This window comes from Belonocnema kinseyi, chromosome 3 (genome assembly GCF_010883055.1).
Source record: "Belonocnema kinseyi isolate 2016_QV_RU_SX_M_011 chromosome 3, B_treatae_v1, whole genome shotgun sequence".
Lineage (NCBI taxonomy): Eukaryota > Metazoa > Arthropoda > Insecta > Hymenoptera > Cynipidae > Belonocnema > Belonocnema kinseyi.
Genome location: NC_046659.1, coordinates 117932087 through 117954200, shown reverse-complemented (window position 1 = coordinate 117954200; position 22114 = coordinate 117932087). Strand labels below are relative to the sequence as shown.

The 22114-nt window shown below is 28.8% G+C and overlaps 2 protein-coding genes across 4 annotated transcripts in view; one reads left to right on the top strand and one right to left on the bottom strand.

Moving 5' to 3' along the window:
• The window catches only part of LOC117169307 (RYamide receptor), a 265162-nt gene that overhangs the window by 52385 nt on the left and 190663 nt on the right, over positions 1–22114 (top strand). The gene's annotated exons all lie outside the window — the stretch shown is intronic.
• LOC117169306 (arylsulfatase B) overlaps positions 1006–22114 on the bottom strand; it is a 62211-nt gene continuing 41102 nt past the window's right edge. The window contains exons 5-8 of the mRNA XM_033355617.1: positions 16782–16961; positions 12762–13028; positions 6883–7159; positions 1006–1233 (exon numbers count right to left, since the gene is read on the bottom strand). Of these exons, the coding sequence (XP_033211508.1) occupies positions 1068–1233; positions 6883–7159; positions 12762–13028; positions 16782–16961 (890 nt within the window). The 3' untranslated portion in view covers positions 1006–1067. The remainder of the gene's footprint in view (positions 1234–6882; positions 7160–12761; positions 13029–16781; positions 16962–22114) is intronic.

Below are 22114 nucleotides of genomic sequence, written 5' to 3'. Positions count from 1 at the left end.
TACATATGTATATGTTTATGGCATGTAAGAAGTAAAATTTTAATATTATATATTTTAAATTGCATTATTTTACGAATTATTTATTATTCTTCAAAAAAATTGCAGTTTTTTTTAGTGGCCCTATTAATTTGGGACACCTATTTTTTCGAACAAATCTCCAAATAAATGAACGAATGGAATTGCGAGCTCTATATTTTAGGAAAAATCGTTAATTCGACTCATTTATCCACTCAAAATATTTGGTGCATTTTGTTTCAATAGAAAAAAAAATATTCTTAAAAAATGGGGTGGCCCTATAAATATGGGACACACTGTATATTTCCCTTCTCCAACAATCAATCACCAGTCCGATTCAAAATAATTTAAATAACTTTCCCTAACTTTCCCTACGCCTCCCTCCTCATTAACCCTTGGTTTCCCTACTCTCCTATCTCCCCTAATTTTTCCTGCTTCTCGTTGCTTATTTCCCCTCACTTTCACTATTTTCCTTCATTTCACGTACTTCTCCATCCCTACTTTCTTCTCACTATTCTCATTTCGCCTCATCTCCTCACTTTTCCTTCTCGAATTTCATGATAGTTCCCTCTTGATTCTCCCTTACTTTCTTTTTCGTTTCCACCATTTCATCTCCCCCTACCCCTCCTACTTCTCCCATTTACCCTTTCCCTAGTTTCCCTACTTTCCTTATGTCTCTGATTGTTCTCCCTTTAATCCCCATCATATCTTTTCTACTTATTTCCCCTCACTTCCCCTCTTTGGAGAAAAGTCCGATGAACAAACATATGGACAGACGGCGGAACCCCGAACGAAACTATACGAATTTCTGCCCTGGACTATGAAAGCATAAAATGGGGGAAATGGGATGTTTCTTGAAAACAGGGGAAAAAAGGATATCTTAAAAAATGGGGAAAAGAGGGATAAAGAAAGTGGGTTAAAAAGGGTCTGAAGTTTGTAATTTGCATCTATTGAATAAATTGAAAAGAAATATTTCTTGCTCGATTAATATATTTGAATATTTCTCTGTTTGAAAATATTTTTTATTAAAACATAAGTGTTTTCTTCATTGTCTAAACATTCTTGTTTAGAGGGGCAATGTAATCCCCGAAATGAGTCCAAGTGTGGTTCCACAAATTTGGATCTGCTCTCTTGTCCAGAGGAAGATTTCCAGGGGGTAATGCTGTTGCTCTGTATTTTTCCAACTCTTCTTTAAGCTTTTTAACTATTTCCGGATATCTGGGAATGAATAATTTGATATTTATTATTAATATTGGAACTATTTTAAATTTTATTAGCAAACAAAAATTTGATAATTCTACAAAAGGGTGGTTCAAAAAAATTTTTTCTCGAATTTTTATGCATATCGTCTCGAAATTTGTTTGAATCCACAAAAAAATAAGTCACTTTTTTTTTGTTTTGCAAAAAATGATATTCAGAGGTGGCGCTAGCCCTATGAAGTTTAACATTTGTTCCCCATAAAAAAAATACGTTTTTGTAAATTTCATTCTGAATCGTTAATATTGGCTAAATCGAGTTAAAAGTCAACATTTCTGTTAAAAATTAGCCTTTGAATACGAATAAAATATATTTTTTTAAATAGCACCTGTATAAGTATGTTTTATAGGGTCTCAAAAAAAACCTCGTGACAGACAAAAATTGGTTTTGAGAGTTTTTAGGACAAATTATGTTTTTTTTTGGTTTACAAAAAATTTATATTGTTTTTTATACATAAAATACTACTACTACTACTTTTTACTACATAAAATACTACTTTAAAATGATTTTCAATTAGATTGAGGTAATAATAATTGTTACTAACCACAATCGTCTAATCAATACATGACTATTGTTAATAATATTCTCATATAATAATGCTAGAAAATTACAATTCAAAAGAAAATTTGGAATTCTTGACCAATTTTTAATTAGAGCGAGGTAAATAACTAATTAAAGTTGAGAAAAGTAGTTGCTTTTGCTTAAACAATTTATTATAATTTTGAGTAATATTATATATGAAAAATGTTATAACATTGCAGTTTTATCTCAAATATATTCAACTTTTTGTCCAGTCTTCATTTACAGATTTGAAATAACTATTGAAATTTAACAATCCTAATTTTTTAATGAAACTATTATTGTTAACAAAACTTTCTCCTCTCCTAATGTTTGATAGTTGCAGTTTTTTTCTGAAATCTTCCAATTTTTCTCAACTTTTCACTTAATAAAGTAATAAATAATCCAAATTTACAAGTATAATTGTTTAAATAATTAATTATTGTTTATAATTATACTTCTTTAGATAATTTCTAGAAAATTGCGGGTTTTTCTAAATTTCTTAAACTTTTGTCTACTTTTTAATTAGTGAGTTTGAATTAATGCAAGATAGGATAACATAATAAGCATTAATATTAATTTAAACAAAAAAGCTCTCAGTAACTACTTCCAGGAAAATTAAAATTCAATATGATCCAAATAGATAATTTAAAGAATATTTCAAATATCTATTTTACTTGAGAAAAATATATTCACTATAAAGAAAGAGATTGTTTAAAATATTATTTTCTCTCATAATTATTTATTATTTGTTCATAACTAAAAGGCAAGTCAAAGTTTACCCTTTTAGAAAAACTGTAAAGTTTAAAATTTTAGCAAAAAAGCGCAACTATCTGGCGTCAATATAAATGAAAGAAGTTATAAATAATAATAATTTATTTAAACAAAATTTTTTTTCAAATTAAATTAATAATGATTAAGCTTTAAATTAAAATTGTGATATATATATAAACAATAATAATTTGTTTAAACAATTATTTTTGCTAGTTTGGATTAAATATTAACTCACTTTAAGTGAAAAGTGGACGAAAAATAAAAAAAGGAATTTCTAATATTATTTAAAGAGAATATTTTTAATAATAATAAATTGTTCACACAATTATGTTCGTTAACAATAATTAACTGTTACCTTCGCCAATTTAAAATTGGACAAAAGTGGAAAAAATTTAAAAACCTCACGACTTTCTATCTTTATTCTAAGATAAAATGTCTAAAAACAATAATAAAATTGTTAAAATAATTTACTTAGATATTTAGTTATCATTAAAAAGTAAAATTCTATGTTTTAGAAATCTGAGTTAAAAAACCGCAAAAAAATTATAATTAGCGCCAAAACTCGCAAAATTCATTTTTTTATTTATCGGATTTTTTTCGAACCCTATAAAACTGACTTGTGGGTGCGATATTTAAAAAGTAATCTTTTATTTGTATTCTATAGTTAATTATGAAGAGACATGATAATTTTAAACTCGACTTAACTAATATAGACGATTCTAGATCAAATTTACGAAAACGTCTTTTTTATGGGAAACACGTACTAAATTTTATAGAGATTTGCGCCAGCTTTAAATTTAGTTTTTTTCAAAGCAAAAAAGGATTTATTTCTGTGTAAATTTGAAAAAATTTCCGAGAGATATTAATAAACATTCGGAAAAAATTTGTCAATGCATTTTTGGACTAACCTATTGTACAAATCAGCTTTTTCACAAGTAAATTCATCAAAAGGTAATAATTCCGAAGGCAAAGAGACTCGTATTATTTGCATTTCGCTTTTATTTGCTTCTCTAGACTTGAAAATAAAATTCAGCTTTTATGTACTTTTGCATTTCATTTCATATCTTTTTTTACGAGTAATGCGAACAGCAGAGATATGGATATCAGAACAAGCATCTCTTCTCAAAGAAAGGTCTTTTTATCATTTTTATTAAAAATAACTACATTAATAATTTTTTACTATTTTTAAACTCACTCTCCTCCCAATACCACTTTTTTCATGACTGTAGTTTTGCCCCTCCTCCCTCCTAAGATTTTAAATCGAAATATATTTTATTATTAAGAAAATACTTGAACTTACAAACAAAAAAGATTTTTTAACAAAAAAGACCTTCAAACTGAAAAAAGGCTTTTTTAACCGAAGTAACCAATTTAAAAATCAAAATTTAACAAAATACAGTATAATTTTCCAGACAAAGAGCAAATTTCTTTAGAATATTGTTAAATTTCAAACCCGAAAAGTTGACTTTTTAACAAAAAAAAGTTATTTTTCAAACATACGAAGATTACTTTTCTACTTTAGTTTTCAATCAAGAAAGATAGATTTTACACCAAATAAAATAAAATTTTATCGGTGGAAAAGGTGCTCCCGCTTCGCTTTACCCACTAAGCTAATGGAGAGACCGAAAGAAATCTGTATTACCATGGGGATGGTAAATAACCGATCAGATGATCGATTCAGGATTTTTTGTTTTTTCGAAACTTTTTAATTAAATCTTACCTGTAAAAATATATCCCTCCCCTTTGCTCATTTCGGTCATTCAAAATTCGTCTTTCGACCTCTCTTTAGTAGCTTAGTGGGTAAGATCACTCGACCGGCAATGGAAAAGTCTGAATTTAAGGGATATTTCAGATCGATAGTGAAACATCTGTTTTCAAGAAAATGATGAGTATCTCATCTGATTATTCATTTATCATCCCGATCATAATACATATTTTCTATATTTGAAACCAAATAGTCAAATTTTCAAGTGAAAAATACATTTCTTTAAAAAAAATAATGGAATTTTGGAATTTTTCTTAAAAAAAATTAATTTTCGACCCCGTAAGTTCAACGAAAAATATGACTTTTTACTAAACAGATGAATCCTAAACCAAGGAGAAAAATGTTGAAACAAACGAGAGTATTTTTCTAATCAGAAAGATAAATTTTCAACAAAATAAAATAATTTTCTACGAAATAGTTGAATTTATAACTTAGAAAAGATAAATTTCCGACCAATAAAAAGGGAATAGTTCAATTTTTAGATAAAATTAATATTTAACAAAACAAAAATAATTTCAAACAAAAAAGTTAAATTTCAATCAAAGAGGTGAATCTTTATAAAAATTAATTATTACCAAAATCAATTGAAAACAGAACAGTTGTTTTTCAGTACGAAATTATGATTTTTTAACAAAACGGTAATTTCTTACGAAATAATTCAACTTTCATGAGAACAGTTTAATTTGAACCAAATAACTAAAGTTTTACAAATTGTTAAATTTGCAAGCTAAAATTGCAAATTGCTTACATAAGAATTTAATTTTTAACAAGAAAATAAAAATATTCAACATTGACAACATGAATTTTCAAAAAATAAAAATTAATTTTTTTAAAAGTAGTTTAACATTAAACCAAGTATTCGATTTTGCATTCAAGAAAGATAAATTCTTAACGAAAAATATAAGGGTTGGTATGTCAAGGAGAAAAATTTTAATTTGAAAAAAGAAAACAGTTGAATTTAACCAGAAAAGACAAATTTTCAACGAAATACACCATAAAAGAATAATTTTTTCAAGAAAAAGAATTTTCAACAAGTTAAATTAGGTAATAAAAAAAATTTGTAACTAAATATATATGAATTTTCTACCAAAAAAGATTTTTAAAAAATAGAATCGTCAAATTTTCGATTTAAAAAATTAATTTTTAACAAAAAAGAAAAAAGTTTTCAACTATTCAAGTTGAACCAAAACAGACACATTAGTAACCAAATATCTCAATCCTTAAACAAACAAAAGAAATTTTCAACAAACAAGATTATTTTTCTAACCAAAAAGACAAATTTACAAAAAAATATATGAACTTATAACTTGCGAAGGATAAGCCTAAAACCGAAAATGGATTAGTTTAATTTAAAAAAAAATCTATATGAACTCTAAATAGTTATAAACTTTATACCAAAAGAAGACTAATTTTTTAACCATGTAGTTTCATTTAGGTACCAAATTGATTAATTTTCAAGCTAAAAAATTGAATTTTATGAATAACAGTTAAGTTTTTAAGTCTAAAATATAAATTTTAGAAAAAAATAAATAAAAAGCAGCTGTAAAAAAAAGGCGAACTTTCAACAAAGTAGTTAAATCCTTAACTAAAAAAATTAATATACAACGAAACAGATACATTTTAAATAATATACATTAAAAAATTAATAAAAAATTAATTTTTAACAAAGTAGTTCAACATTCAACATTGGTAGGGTATTTTATAGACGTCGCCTCTGGTAAAGCGCGTGTTTTTGTAAAACTGTTTAATAAGTGGTCCTGAGGCGAATGCTATATTTTTCAAAAAAAATTTATTTAAAAAATTCATTTGCATCCTAGAAATATTTTTGATCAACATTTGAAAAATGTTCTACATATTAATTAAAGTAGATGCAATTCCAATTAATTCTGAAAAAATGACCTAGTCCCAATAGGTCAAAAAACAAGTTAAACATTTTCCAACCTTCAACTCAATAGAAACAGCTAAAAAAAATTAACTGAAAAAAAAAAATAATTAAAAGTCAAAATTCAGCCCCTTTCAATTAAATACATGTGTAAAATAAACAAAAATTAATTTCCTAATTCAGAAGAAACATAAGTCTCAAAATTTGAAAGCAAATAACCGAATAAAAATAATATAAAGCAAATGAATAAATAATAAGATTACCTTTTTCAAATAAAGAAAAAGAATTATGAGCTAAAATGCCTCCCTTAAAACTCAACGAAAATGTTTGAAATAAAAATGTCCTTTTTTAATTTAAAAAAAGTTATTAGCCTAAATTTGCTTTTTTGTCAGCTCAATAAAAATGGAAGAATTTTAAATAATTAATCAATAATAGTAAAAATTAGAATTTCTAAACTCAACATAATGTTTAAGAAGATAATATTAAATAAAATAAAGTTTTTCATTGAAACATAATACTATATTTTTCTGAAAGACTGTGCCTCAGAATACGCTCTTTTCCGGGTGGAATATAAATAAAAGTTTAAATGGAAAAAATTAAATTAAAAACAAATAAAAAATATAAAACTCACAGGTCTGACAGATCATTTTGTTCGCAATAATCTTCAGCAATGTTTACAAGACAAGGCCTTTTTAAGGACCAACATTCCGGAACAGTATGGTTTCTATCTGGGCATTTGAGCAGGGTAGCTTCATTTCGAAGATTTTTTATCACCTCCACAGTCAGGTTCATTCCAATTTTTTTAACGGCATTGCCAGTTGCACCCCTAATTATATCTTCTTCATTGTAATTGGAGTCTCTTCCATCTGGGCCATAATGTCCATCATATGTCCCATTGTATGTTGCTCCTATCAAATGAAAATTTAATAACTTTTTATAGTTTATTAATAGCCTTTATTACAATTAGAGCAAGCGAGAAGTAATTGCAAGAATTACAGCGGAGAAAGAGTTCAAAAAAAGGAAGTACGGTAATTCTTTCACGAAAAAAGGGGAAAATAGGGAAACGAATCAAAATTTATTTTTAAATGGAACGAATCCAATTCGAATCAGGCAGGTTCTAAAATGAAAGTCGCGAAATATCTTAGTGACAAAATCTGTTTTTTTTTTTACAGAAAATTAGGCTATAGGTATTTTTTTTATTTAAGAAAAAAAATGTTTGACGAAGAAATGCGTATGTGAATTTTGTGCTTTATTTTTAGAAAAACCACTATATACCTAATTCAGCTATTTTTAATTACCTTCCAGCACCTTACCTTCCAGAAAAAAAAATCAAAAAAAGGTTTTGAAATTTACAGAATGACGGTAGTTTTTCTATAAATGTTAAAAATGGATTTTTTTAAACCCACTTACTACTTATACTAACAATTTTTTTAAAATAGCAAATGTAATAAAAAGATAAATGGTGCAATGTATCATAAATGATTGAGAGAAGTTATTTTCAGAATTTTTGAAAATATTTGAACTATTTTCTCAAATTTTGTTCGTATTCCTGATATTTTGTGAGCAAAAATGCGAATTCTCCTCATTCCTTGATTTTTCTAAAATCCTCAAATCCTCAGAATCCCTAGATTTCTCTTTCTTTTTTGAATTTCCTGAATTTCTTGAAATCCATCAATTCCTCGAATTTCCCGAATTTCTTGAATTTTAATAATTCCTTCAATTCTCTGACTTCCATTAATTCTTCGAATTCTCTGGATTCCTTGTATTCTCTGGATTTCACAAAACTTCCTCAATTTATTAAATTCTCCTAATTAACTGAATTTTCCGAATTCCTTGAATTTCCTAAATTCCTTGACTTTCTTGAATTCCTCAAATTCCTTGACTTTCTAGAAATTCCCAAATTACTCGACTTGAATTTCTTGAATTCCCAAGTGCTGTTAAATCTCTAAAATCGCTGAATGTCTTCAATATTCTGAATTTCTTCATTATTCCGAAATCGCTGAATTCCTTGAATTCCCATCATTTATGAGATTCTCTGAATTTTTCGAATCCCTTGAATTCTTTTCATTCTTCTGAGTTCATCTGAATTTCCTGAAATTCTATATTCTGTCAATTATCTGAATTACTTTCAATCAATAAATTCAATGAATAGTAGATTATGAACCTAGGCAGAAAAGTTGAACTTTGTACTAGTATGCAGAATTTAACGTCTGAGCCCAAGGCGAGGACGATACAACAGCATCTGACTATAAAACAACTTTACTTCCATGGTGCATACGATACTTCATCTGAATTAGGCAGTTATACGTATTTTTAAAATGAATTCTGTTTACTCTTTTTTTTACGTCAGTTTTACTTTTCACTCCTTTCTTCCTCCTTACTGTCACTTTACGTGCCGCTCCTCGCAGTACAATAAAGTGCTATTTTACTGCCGCTCCGCGGGTAGAAAAGTGCGCTTGTTCTGCTGATTTCAGATAAATACTTCTATTCATTGAATATTTTAATCTCCCGGAATTCAATAAATTCCTTGTATTATCGGACGGCCTGACAACATCTAGATTTCTTGACTTGTTTGAATTCCCTGAATTTCAGGAGTATTTTAACTTTCGTGCATTCACTAAATTCCATGAATTCTCTAAATTTCTCTAATTTCCCGAGTTCCTTAAATTATTCGAGTTCCTTTAATTCTCTGAATTCCATGAGTTGTTTTAATTCTATAAATTCTATGAATTCTTACAATTCCAAAAAATACTTGAATGTGTTGAAGACTTTTATTTCTCTGAATCCCTTTAATTTCTTATATTATCTGAATTCCTGAAAATCTCTTTGTAATTTCAATAATTTCTTAATTACTTGAATTTTATCAATTCTTTGTGTTATTGAAATTTATGGAATTTTCTGAACTTTTTTCATTTATCTAAATTCTCTAAATTCCATAAAATCCATGAATGTTCTGAATTCCATGATTTCCATGGATTCCAGGAATTCTTTGAATTCCGAGAATTATTTTAATCCTCTAAAATCCCTAAATATACGATATTCTCTGAATTCCACAAAATACTTGTATTCCTAGAATATTTTGATTTCCCAGAATTCCTTCAATTTCTTGAATTATCTGAATTCCTGAAAATCTATTCTATCTTTTATAATTCCCCAAAATCTTTGAATATTCTGATGTGAATAAATTTTTTCAATATTTTTAATTCTTAATATCCCCTTAATTACTTGCATTCTATAAATTTCTTGTGTTTTTGGAATTTCTAGAAATCTCTGGATTTATTTTTTATTTTTCTGAATTCTAATAATTCCATGAATGCTCTCAATTCATTGAATTCTCTGAATTCCACGAATTCTTTAAATCCCATAATTTCTCTGAATTTTTCGAATTTCCTACATTTCCTCACTTCTCCGAGTTAAAAAAAATTGTTTTAGTCTCTTCAATTTTCCTAGTTTCTTAAATTCTCTGAGTTCCAATAATTACTTTTATTCTCTAAAATTCTTAAATATACGGAACTCTTTGAATTCCATAAAATGCCTCAAAATCTCTGAATTTCTTCAATTCTCAGAGTTTTTTTAATTACATGAAATACTTGATTTCCTTAAATATTTTGATTTAACTGAAATCCATACATTATCTGAATTCCTACAAATCTCTGAATTAGTTGAATTTTTTTAAATCCTTGTATTTTTTTATGTTCTGACTATTGAAATATTCTGAACTCCATAATTTCTTCAATATTCCGAATTTATCCAATACTCGGAATTCTTCGATTTCTCTGAATTTCTTCATTTCCCTGAATTCTGTGAAACCCATGAAATTATATGCATTTCCTAAGATTCTTGAATGCCCTGAATATATTCGGAATTCCTTTTATTCTTTAAATTTTCTAATGTTCGAGAATTCCTGGGATTCTCTGGAATCCTCGAAAATTCCAAATTTCTTGAATTCCTAGGATATTCTGAATTCCTAGGATATTCTGAATTCCTAAGGCTCGTAAAATTTTCTGACTTTCTTTATTTTCTACCAAAAAAGGCCTTTCAATGATATACTTGAATTTTCAACAAAATAATTAAATTTTACATTGGAAATAAATGAAATTCTTTTTAAACTGTTCCATCTTCAAGAAAACAAACGAATTTTCCCCAAAAAAATGGAATTTTCCTACAAAAAATTTGACTTTAACAAAAATTTTATTTTCCACGAAAATTAAGGATTCTTACAAAAAAAAATTATTTTTACACAATTTAGTCTGACTTCAACTCAAGAAATTGAGTTTTCAATTAAAAAAGATTAATTTTCAATGAAATGGTTAAACTTTTAACCAAAGAGATGAACTTTCAACTAAAAATATAAATCTTAAGAAAAAAGATTTCTTAGCAAAGTGATTGAAGTGAATCTTTCAAGAAAAATAGTTGAATAATCAAGCAAAGAATAATAATTTTTAACCAAAAATTTTAACTTTCATAAGAACGAAATTTCTATTCAAATATATGAATTTTTCAATTAAAAAGATAAATGAAAAAAAAGCAGTTGAATTTTCTGTTACGAAAGATTTCAGTTGACTTTTCACGATCAAAAGATAAATTTTTAAAGAAGAAATAAGTTTATAGGAAAAAAATTAATTTTTAATCCTGAAAGAGAAATTTTTAACAAAAAATAACAACTTTTTGACAAAAATGTTAAATTCTCCACCAAATGATTATATTTTTGTCCCAAAAATATGAAATTTCTCTTGAAACAGATCAATTTTTATTTAAAATAAAATAAATGTCTAAAAATAGTTGGTTTGTCATTCAAAAAATTTCCAGTAGACCTTTTAGGATAAAAATATGGATTTTGTAACAAAAAATAAGTTTCCAGAAAAGACTTCAGTTGATTTTTCAACATTAAAACATAAATTTTGAATAAAAAGTAAATTTTCTATGAAATAGTTCATTTTTCAACAAAACAGATTTCTCAGCTCAAAAGTTACATTTTTATCCGAAGAAGATAAAATTTATCTTAAAATATATGAATTTTGAATTTAAAGAAATTTTTTTTCAAGTTAAATTTTCATCTAGAAAACATGTCAGTTATTTTTATAACACCAAAATATTAATTTGCAACAAAAAGTAAATTAAAGCAAAAAGTGAATTTGCTACAAAATATTGAGATTTTCCAACATACAACAGAATTTTCAACCAAAAATTATGTAGATTTCAGGGCATTTCCCAACTTCCAAATAAGAATTGTCAACCATAAGTTAATTTTCTGTTAAATAGTCGAATTTTAATACAAAAAGCATGCCTTTTTAACAAGATTGTTAATTTTTTAACAAAACATTTGCATTTTTATCCAAGAAAAATAAAATTTTTACTAAAACAGATGAATTTTGAAATTAAAATACAAATTTTCATCGAAAAGATTTCAATCGACTTTTTAATATAAAAATACGAATTTTAAACAAACAGTTAAGTCTGTATGTAATGTTAAAAAAGTTGCATTTTTATCCAAGAAAGGTGCAATATTTCTACTATAAAATATTAACTTTCAAACAAAAAAGACAAACTTATAGAAAAAAAATAGTTTTTATCCAAAAAAAGATTTCAGTTTACTTATCAACAACAAAATATGAATTTTAAACAAAAGGTTAATGTACGAAAAGAGCTAAATTTTTAACACAATAAGATGCATTTTTTACCAAACAGTTAAATTTGCAACCGAAAAGGATGTCTTTTTAAAAAAATTGTCAAATTTTCAGCCAAATAATAAAATTTATAACCGTGCAGTTGTTACATAATTTAAGTACGGTCCCTAACCTCAAACGAACTTACTGGTCGTTTACTTGTGTTCAAGAGGTTCAATATGGAGCCCAACTGAAAACAGATACACAGCCAGGTTGATGGCGCTGCAATCAAGAGCTATGGAACAGGGTTGGCTTTAACTATTATTATTATTATTATTATTATTATTATTATTATTATTACACCATTAAGTCATTTCCCTTTCGGGGTAGGCGTGACTCATTCGGCAGGGGAAAGGAGTAGTGTGTGGAAGGGATAGAGATTTTTCGTTGTGTAACGTTCCCCACTTGGGTCCATTAATAGCCAAGGTCTTTGTTTCAGGCGTCATTCACTTTACTGACACTCTTTTTATTAACTATTTGCCGCCATACTTTCCTGTCCTGGCATACTTCCCTAGCTTCTTTTATGTCCATGCATTTTTTAATGCAGGCTCTCGTGTTTCTGTGACTTCTTATGTCTCTTCTAAGTAGGGTCTCATTCACACATTCTAACCATTCTTTCCGCGGTCTACCTCTGGGCACGCTGCCATTTACTTTACCTTGATACATAATTTTCCAATTTGGGAGTCAGACTTGTAATTGTACAAACATTTGGCAATTTCCACACGGTTTTCGAGAAAAGGGGAAAAGGGAAAATGAAAAAGGGACATGAGCAAGGGAATAGAGGAAATATTATAATCCCTTTTTTTAACGAATTGGGGATGATTAAAAAATAGGCTAATCATACCCATGAGAAGTTTCCAATCCCCCATCGTGATGGCAGCATTGCGATAGATATCATCGATATTATGAAGAACAGATTTCCTTGGAGAATCGGTATCATCCTTCAAAGCATTCCAGAGATTAACTCCATCGATATTCAAATTAGATGTGTTTCCACCAGCAGCCGTTAGTAGAGTTGGTAGCCAATCACTAATATGCATGAATTGCTTAGCTACGCGACCTGTCCTGGCTAACAGTGGAGACCATAGAATTCCAGCGCCTCGAACACCCCCTGCATGTCACAATTAGGTCGATTGAACTATAATTGAGGAATTCCGTTTAATCCGTTCCAAATCTAATTCCAGAATGGACCATTTGATAAAAAAAACCGTTCACAGCTAAAAGCTACATGAAACCTTATAAAATTATTAGGTAGAAGCTTCTTCATTGTCAACGTTTCGAGATACAAATTCTATCCTCATTACACAGAAAAAAGAACTAAGAAGTTAATTTTTTTTTCGGCACCTTTTCTTGCAAACTTATTTGGAATTCAGTTATGTTTAGTCTCTTAATTAACGTCAAAACTAAAAGCAATTGAATTCTGTTACCTATTCGTATTGTTCAATATGAACCAATTATGGTTTAATGTTGTTTCAGTATATTTGCAGGTATTTTTTTCTTCAAAATAAAACTTTATTTTTTCTTGCGCAGAAAACGAAAATCGAAATTTAAAGGAATCTGTATTATCATCAAAAACAGTTACCATCAATCAGTGTATATATCATTACACAATCTTTGAAAATAGAAATCAACACTATCGATTAAGTTTACTTATCAAACAACAGGAAATACTTAAAGTAATTTCTGAATAGATGAAAAATAATTTTCTTCTTAAAATAGATCTATTTTCGTCGCTCTGCTGGGAAACGAACCACAGTTTAATTTATTTTTCATCTTGCTAGAAATGACGTAAGATATTTTCTGTTATTTTTTGAGTTAACTTCATCCATAGTGTTGCTTTATATTTTTACAGATTGTGGAATGATATCTACGCTGATTGATGGTAACTACCTCTATTGATAATGCAGATTCCCTTAAATCACTCGCATTCTTCTTTCGATATCTCTAATAGCTTCACAGAAAAGCACTAAACGGCAACCGGAAATTCTGTAGTTCGTGCCCCAGTAGAGCGAAGAGAGTAGATCTTTTTGCTGAAAAAATTTAATTTTAAAAATCGGAAGTTAAAAGTAACTCCTTAGTGAATTTAAAGAAGCCAATATGCCGCAATTGAAAGCAGTGAAACGTAAAGCTCAGGGGAGGGGGGCTGAGTCATTTTGTTACAATTTATTACGGAAGGAGGGAGGGTGTCCTTCACTCATTTACGTCATTTTTGCAAATTCGCAAAAACCTTCTAAAAAGGATTATCTTTTCAGTTATGAATATTATTATTTCGTTGAATATAATCGATTTTCTCAAAAAAATGTCATTTTCAGTCGTAAATTAAACTTTTTTTATTAAAAATTCTTCTTTTAGATTAAAAATTCAACTCTTTTCGTAAAACGCTAACCTTTTATTTAAAAAATCATATTTTTATAGTGATGAGTAAACTGAAATCTTTTTTAGATGAAAATGATTTTTTTCTGAAACTTTATCTTTTTGATTTAAAAAATCATCTTTTTTAGTAAAAATATTGAATCTTTCTTAGATAAGAAAGCAAATGTTTTGTTGAAAATTCAACTATTTCTTAGAAAATTTATTTTTTGTTTAAAATTCGTATTTTTTGTTGAATAATCAATTGTAATCTTTTTGGATAAAAATTTAGTTTTGTTTTTGCAAATTTGTCTTTTTGATTTAAAGATTCACCTGTTTCAATAGAAATTTCATTTTTCTTGGACAAAATGCAACTATTTGGTTGAAAATTTAACAATCTTGTTAAAAAGTCATACTTTTTGGATAAAAATTCGACTATCCAGCAAAAAAAGTAACTTACTGTTAACAATTCTTAATGAAATGAATCTTTTTTTAATTATAATTTAACTATTCTTTTCAAGTTTCTTTTTTTTTCTAATTCGCGTTTTATTTTTAAGAAATTTTATCTTTCTGAAATAAAAATGTAACTGTTTAGTTAAAAATTAAACAATTTTGTTCAAAAATCATACTTTTGGATTGAAAATTCTGCTACTTTGTTGACAATTTAACTATTCCGTAGAAAATGCACTTTTTGTTTAAAATATATATTTTGGTTCTGCAAAATAACATGAAATAATTTCTGGATAAAAGTTCAACTTTAAAGGAAATTGCTTTTTATTCCAAATTCATCTGTTTTAATACAAATTTCATCTTTCTTGGATGAAAATACAATTATTTGGTTGAACGTTACACTGTTTTGTTAAAAATTCATCCTTTTTTCGGCTGAAACATTTTCTTTTTTTATTGAATATTCAATTGTTTTGTAGAAAATCTTTTTTTTGTTTGTTAAATATTTCATATTTTTATCTAGAAAAGTCAACTTGAATCTTTTTTAGGTGAAAATTCAACTATGTGGTCAAGATTCCAACAATGCGCTTAAAAAATCCATCTTTCTGGTTAAAAATTCGTATTTTGGATTAAATATTCTTTTTTCATTTATTTCTTGTTCGAAAATTAATATTTTGATCGTCAAATGCCAACTGAGTTCTTCGTTAACAGAAAATTTAACTATTTTTTCAAAGTTATCTTTGATTTAAAAATTCATCTGCTTTTAGTAGAAGTTTCATTTGTATGAACATGTAACTTTTCAATTAAAAATAATTCTTTATTTGCTTGAGTATTCAACTATTTTGTTTAAAGATTTGGTTGAATCACTTTTTCTTGAAATAATTTTGTTGTTGTTGAAAATTAACATTTTTAATTGAACATTCTTCTCTCTGGTTGAAAATTTAACTATGCTATTGAAAATAAATCTTTTTCTTTTTTTGGTACAAGGCTTAAGTCTTCGGTTGAGAATGTAACTATTTAGTTGGAAAAGCCTTTTTTTGATTTTAAATTAATTTTTTGACTAAAAATGTAACTTTACCAGTTTTTAAAGTTTAATCTCTTTTAGTTGAAACTTTTCCTTTTTTGGTAAGGAAAAAAATTATTTTCTTGGTTTAAAATTTTATGTTTGCTGGGTAAAAATGATTCAGTTCCATAGAAAATTAATCTTTTGCTCAAGCCATATTTTTTTTTGTTCAAAATCCATCTTTTACAGTAGAAAGCACATCGTTTTGCTCAAAACAAATTATTAAATTCAAAAATTTTTAATTTATATCTGAAATCAAGGAAACATCAGGGATTGCTGAAAATAAAGTTCTCGGAGACTCTACCAAATTCTACTAGCAACAACTAGTAAAACATTTCTGGAAACTAAAAATTATGGACAGTAAGAGGGAGAGGGTGGGGGTATAAGTATTTTGTTTTGTAGTTTTTATTATTCACAATTTCACCATGTTCGAAAGTAGTGAACTCCATCAATAATTTATTGAGGATACTCTGAATATTGTTTAACGGAAAAGACGTAGAAAACACCATTAGTTTTTTCTAGTTTGCTCTTGTTCTCAATCTTAACCATCAATACGGAATGAAACGATTGTTCTGTTTCCTCTTTGAAAATTAATTTGTTTCCTACATATTTTTACACAAAAATTTCCAATTTATCCTGACATTTTTATTGATGGAGTTCACTACTTTCAAGCTTGCTTAAATTTAGAATACTAAATGCTACTGAACTAACTCGAGAGGAAATTTTGCGAGTATGATATCTTTCAACTACAACTTATTAGATGCTCTAATTTTACTAAACACTTATTTTTAAATTATAATTTATGTTTCCTGATGCAGAAAGTATTTGTATCTCAAAATTTTGAACAAGAAAGAGCTTCTGAACATCACCAAAGTCTTTTTTTCATCTGAAGTATTTCCTTTTTATACCTACTGCTCTTTTTCTAATGTATTATTCACTCGGACTCACAACATCTCACAACTAAATTTATTTGTTAAATAATATAGTAACTTAAAGATAACTGACCTTCATATAAAGTATTTTTTACACCCCTTAAGGGCCAATTAGATGCGTAATTTTCATTGAATCCATTTGCTGGACCACCATTGTCTGTTGAAAATACTATAATACTATCTTTCAACATGTCTTTGTTTCCAAGTGCTGCAACCACATCTCCGACAGACTGATCCAACTCGCTTGCCATAGCTTCAAATAAAATTAAATGCAAAAAAATTGTTCATGCTGCATTAATTCTAACTTAATTTTTAGAAGCGAAAATTTATATGAGAGTTTCTGTCAAAGAAATGACAAAACTTATTTTTGTATCTCAATAAACACACTAGGCTAGGTTGTACCTTTTTAGTAAATTTTTGTCAAAAATTCATAAATGTGTATATATTATAGGCAAAATATATAATCCAGGCATTAAATATAATCCCTAGGCATTATATATAATGCCCGGAACGAGATAAGCAATATTCACTGTCCTCAGTGACATCACTTTTTCTTGCTGAATTTCATAAGCGGTAATTTTTAGAAATGCCATTCTTTGAAGGTTTTCAGATTTATAAAAAAGACATTATATCAGTGCAAGAATAAGGTGTCCACATTTATACCTGTAAAAATTTTACGCTCGATTTTTGGCAGTCGATAACCCTTCTTCTCCCTTTCAAAATTTGTATGTTTTAGGGAAAAATAAATTCGATATTTTTTTCAAATAGGTCAACATTAACTGGTGTCCCCGAGCTTTTGACATTATGATGCGGCTTTTAACGAAAAAAGTTCGGTTTTCGGAAAAATGAAAGAAAATAAGTACATTTTATTAATTTTTTGGTAAATTAAAGCTTTAACGCCTCATAGTGAATTTTCGAAGAATAATTCACACTCAACAACTTTTAATTTTGACGCCTCCAACCCCCTTGAATTTTGTCCGGAAATGCTCTACAAAATGCAAAATATTAGTTTTATGTAAATAATGTTGATTAATTTAAATAATAATATTTCCAACTCAAATTATCATATTTAACTATTTACAGGATTAAAGAATTGTCTAAATGAATAAAAATTGTTTGAACAATTGACAAATATCCTCAAAAAATTACTTTTATAATTCGTTAGTTGTGTCCTTAACTTGAAAAAAACTCGGGAAAAATGGTTTAAACGGAAAAAATTATTCAAATAATTAATTTCCAAATATATTAAGTTTGAAATATTATTATTGAAATTCATTAACTGTATCATTATGCTCCCTTGGTTTTCGAAAAACGTTATTTAATAATTATTTTTACGTTATCAGCTTTTACTAATTATATCTACGATAGTCCGGGACGGACTAATGTCAGGGTTGGCCGAACTGTAGAATTATATTTGTAATACACCTACTACGAGCATAATTCTATCGAAACCTACTCGAAAAGTGTGAAGCTAGTTCATCCGACTTTAACTTGTCAAGAGTCAGTCGTCGTTATTAATTTTTACTTGTCACTTCCTTTTTTTAAATAAACATCTATTTAAAACGAGAATTCTTGGACTTATTCACCTTTATCCACAAAAGTTGTCCCCTACAGTTTTCAGAAGTTGAATTTGAAGGCTTAATCTTTTCAATTGAAATCAGAAAGCCTTGACTCATTATCGTGTTTTGAACAACATTTTTTTCATCGAGAAGGAATTCCAAGTTTTGATTTGTTCTGAAAAACAAGACCGCCTTGGTGGGAAAATCTGTGGACAATGTCATGACGATTCAATAGACGTATCTGAACTGCTGTGTGCCTAATCTCCAGGTTGCTGTGTGCGACGTTTCAAGTTTGTTCTATGTATATAGACTGAGATCGCTTTGTGTGACGCTTCTACTGCTGTGTGCAAAATTACAGAATTGATCTGTGCAATATACCTGAATTGCTGTATGTTCCTTGTTCGCTGTGTGCCCAGGTCGTATAGTTTTCTATACAAATAATATAAAACTGAAAAATCCTCAAGATTTTACAGTTATACAATTGAAAAATATTTCAAGAAGAAAAGAACTGTCACCGGCTGGTGCAAAATCGGAATTAATTGCTCGTGTACAAGAGAATGACCCATCAGGAGCTTGGATGAAATTTTAATCAAATGAAACGAGAACTGGATCTTATGAGAAGAGAAAGAGACTTGCTGACGAGAGAATTGCAGTTACTGCATCGCGAGAATGAAATACAGCACGATGTTTCTTCTCAAATAAGTATATCACATTCGCGACCATATCAGAATATCAAAGCAACTGGTGACCTACTGAGTGCATTTTCTGGTTCTGACCGCAATTTTTCTGAATGGGAAAAACAACTTTTATTGTTATCTGCGACGTTCGAACTAGACAATAATCTTGCTAAAATTCTTCTTAGATCTAAATTGAAAGGAAATGTAATGGAATGGTTTCATTCCAAACCTGAGCACATCGAGATGTCTATGGATAACCTACTTAAAGACATGAGAAAAATGTTCGATCATCGACCCAGTAAATTGGAACGACGAAGATTATTTGAGGCAAGAGAAGTGGCAGAGTTGTGAAGAATTTAGTAATTATTAACACAACAAAGTTGTTATTGGAAATCAGGTTCTAGTAGAAATGGATGAAATAACCGATTATTTAATCGACGGTATTTCTGATGTGGAAGTTCGAAATCAAGCTCGTATCAGATCTTTTATATCTGCATCTGACCTTTTGAAAGTTTTCAACAAAATCTCACTTAAATCAGAGCTCTTTAAAATGTATATAAAAAGTGACTTAAAATCAGTTGAGTCTTCCAACACCTCTTCCACATATCAACTGAAGAACGAAGAACAGAAACCATATCTGAAGTGCTATAACTGTCCAGAATCAGGACATATAACGAGGGAATGCCATCAACTAAAGAAAAGGACTTGCTATAGCTGTAATGAAGAAGGCCATATGGTCAAGGACTGCCTAAAGAAAAAACTTCGATTAATAATGTAGACGAGATAGCTGATTTAGAAGATGCTTTCTTTAAAACTGTTGTGATTGGTATGGTAGATGGCAAGAATACAATACAATCAGACTGTAGGTTGGATAGTGGTAGCGCTGTAAGTTTTATAAAATCTAGGTATGTTGATAGTGAACTAGTAGATTGCAACTCTGATTCGGATGAATATTATGGAATTAATATCCCTAATTTTATTGTTAAAGCGAAAATTAGCGTCCAAATTACACTAGATAGAATTATGCAGGAAAATTTACTATTACTTGTTGTGCCAAATAATACAATGAAATCTTCTTAAGTTCTAGTTCGAGATTCATTTCCACGATTCGGCCTGACAGTAGCAAAAGTAAAAGAAATCGAAGAAGTTAGAGAAATAATGAGTGTAGATATTTGTCTGGTTGAGAGATGTCCGATCGACGATTTAATTATAATCCAGAGTTATCGCATGAATTACGAATGAAATTCTCCGAACAATTTAAGCTACAATACTTGGAGCCTGAAGGACCAGATGTTCCGGAGGTGAAATCTGAATTAAAATTGAACGTTTCTGAGAATAAAAAGTTTCATTACGCGCTTACCCGAATTTCTTACGATGAAAAGGTAAATTAGGCAAAATTTTTGATAATTTAATGGAAAGGATTGTTATACGTTCTAGTAAATCTGAATACGCATCGCCTATTGTGTTAGTTAGAAAGAGAAATTGTGAGTTACGCATGTGTAAAAATTACAGAACCTTAAATAAATTCATATTACGTGATAACTATCCTCTCCCATTGATTGAAGATCAGCTGGATTCATTGCAAGGCAACAAGTATTTCAGTTCGCTCGACTTAAAAGATAGTTTTCACCACATTGATGTTTCTCCAGATTCTATCAAATGTACATCATTTGTTTGCAACGCAAACTCTTGAAGATCATTTAATTGTTCTAAGAAAAGTATTCAATGTTCTTCTTAAAAATAAGATGGAATTACGATTGGAGAAATGTCATTTCTTTTTTCCCAAAATAGAATACGTAGGTTATGAAATTTCGGAAGAAAGTATAAGACCTTCAAAAAGGGGCCTAGAGGCCATAGAAAGATTTCCGATTCCAAGAACATTGCTGCAGATTTAACGTTTTTTTGGGAATCTACCAATATTTCCGGAAAGTCACAGAATCATTTTCAATAATTGCCAACCCTTGTACAATCCTTTGAAGAAAAAAGTCAAGTTTTAGATCCGTGAATCTGAAATTAATGCATTTCAGATGTTGAAAAATAAATTAATGGAAAAACCACTATTAGCTATTCATAGTCCTTGAGATCTTACGGAATTACACTGTGATGCCAGCTCGATAGGGTTTGGATCAGCTTTGTTGCAACAAAAAATTGCTCACAAGTTTCATCCAATTTTCTTTTTTCAAAAAGAACTACTGAAACTGAGAGCCGATATCACAGTTTCGAGTTAGAGATGCTTGCTATTATTTACGCTTTACGACGTTTTCGTATTTATCTGCAGGGAATTGAATTCAAAATAGTAACCGACTGCAATTCTTTAAAGCTTGCCCTTGACAAAAAAGATGTGAATCCGCGAATTGAGAGCTGGGTTGTGGAGCTACAGTATTATGATTACGAGACAGAGCATCGACCAGGATTGCGCATGCAGCATGTTGATACCCTGAGTCGATCTTTTGAGATTCTTGTTGTAGAAGATAATCATCGAAAAATTATGTATTTTTAATCACCGACGGATTTACGAAGTTTTTTAAAACTGTACGCTATGAAAAATACTTCCAGTCAGGAAGCAATAGATTGCCTATTAAAATATTTTCGAGATTACAGTAGGCCTAATACTTTAATTACTGATCGAGGCTCCTCTTTTACTTCATACGAATTTAATGAATTTTTAAGTGAAAATCATGTCAAACTTATCCTTGTAGCAACTGGATCTCCACAAGTAAATGGACAAGTCGAGAGAGTAAATAGAATGTTAGCTCCGATGTTAGAAAAATTATCCAATGACAAAACGGGTAAGCTTTGATATAAACTGCTAAAGAGTGCAGAGTATTCGATTAATAATACTGTAAATCGTACTACCGGAGATACCCCGAGCCGCCTTCTATTCGGTGCAAATCAGCGCGGAGATACAGTTGATGATCTAAAAGAATTTGTAGAAAATCATGTTAGAACGACTTCTAGAGATTTACATCAATTGAGGCTAGTTGCTGCTAATGAAACTGAAAAGTCTTAGATCTATAATAAAGAGTGCCATGATAAAAAACGTAAAGATCCACATTCATATGATGTTGGAGACTAACAAGGAAACTATCCCAGGTGTCCCTCACCGATTTTGATGAAACTGCAATATGTTGTAATACATCGAAAAATAAGAGACACGTATTTTTTTTTAT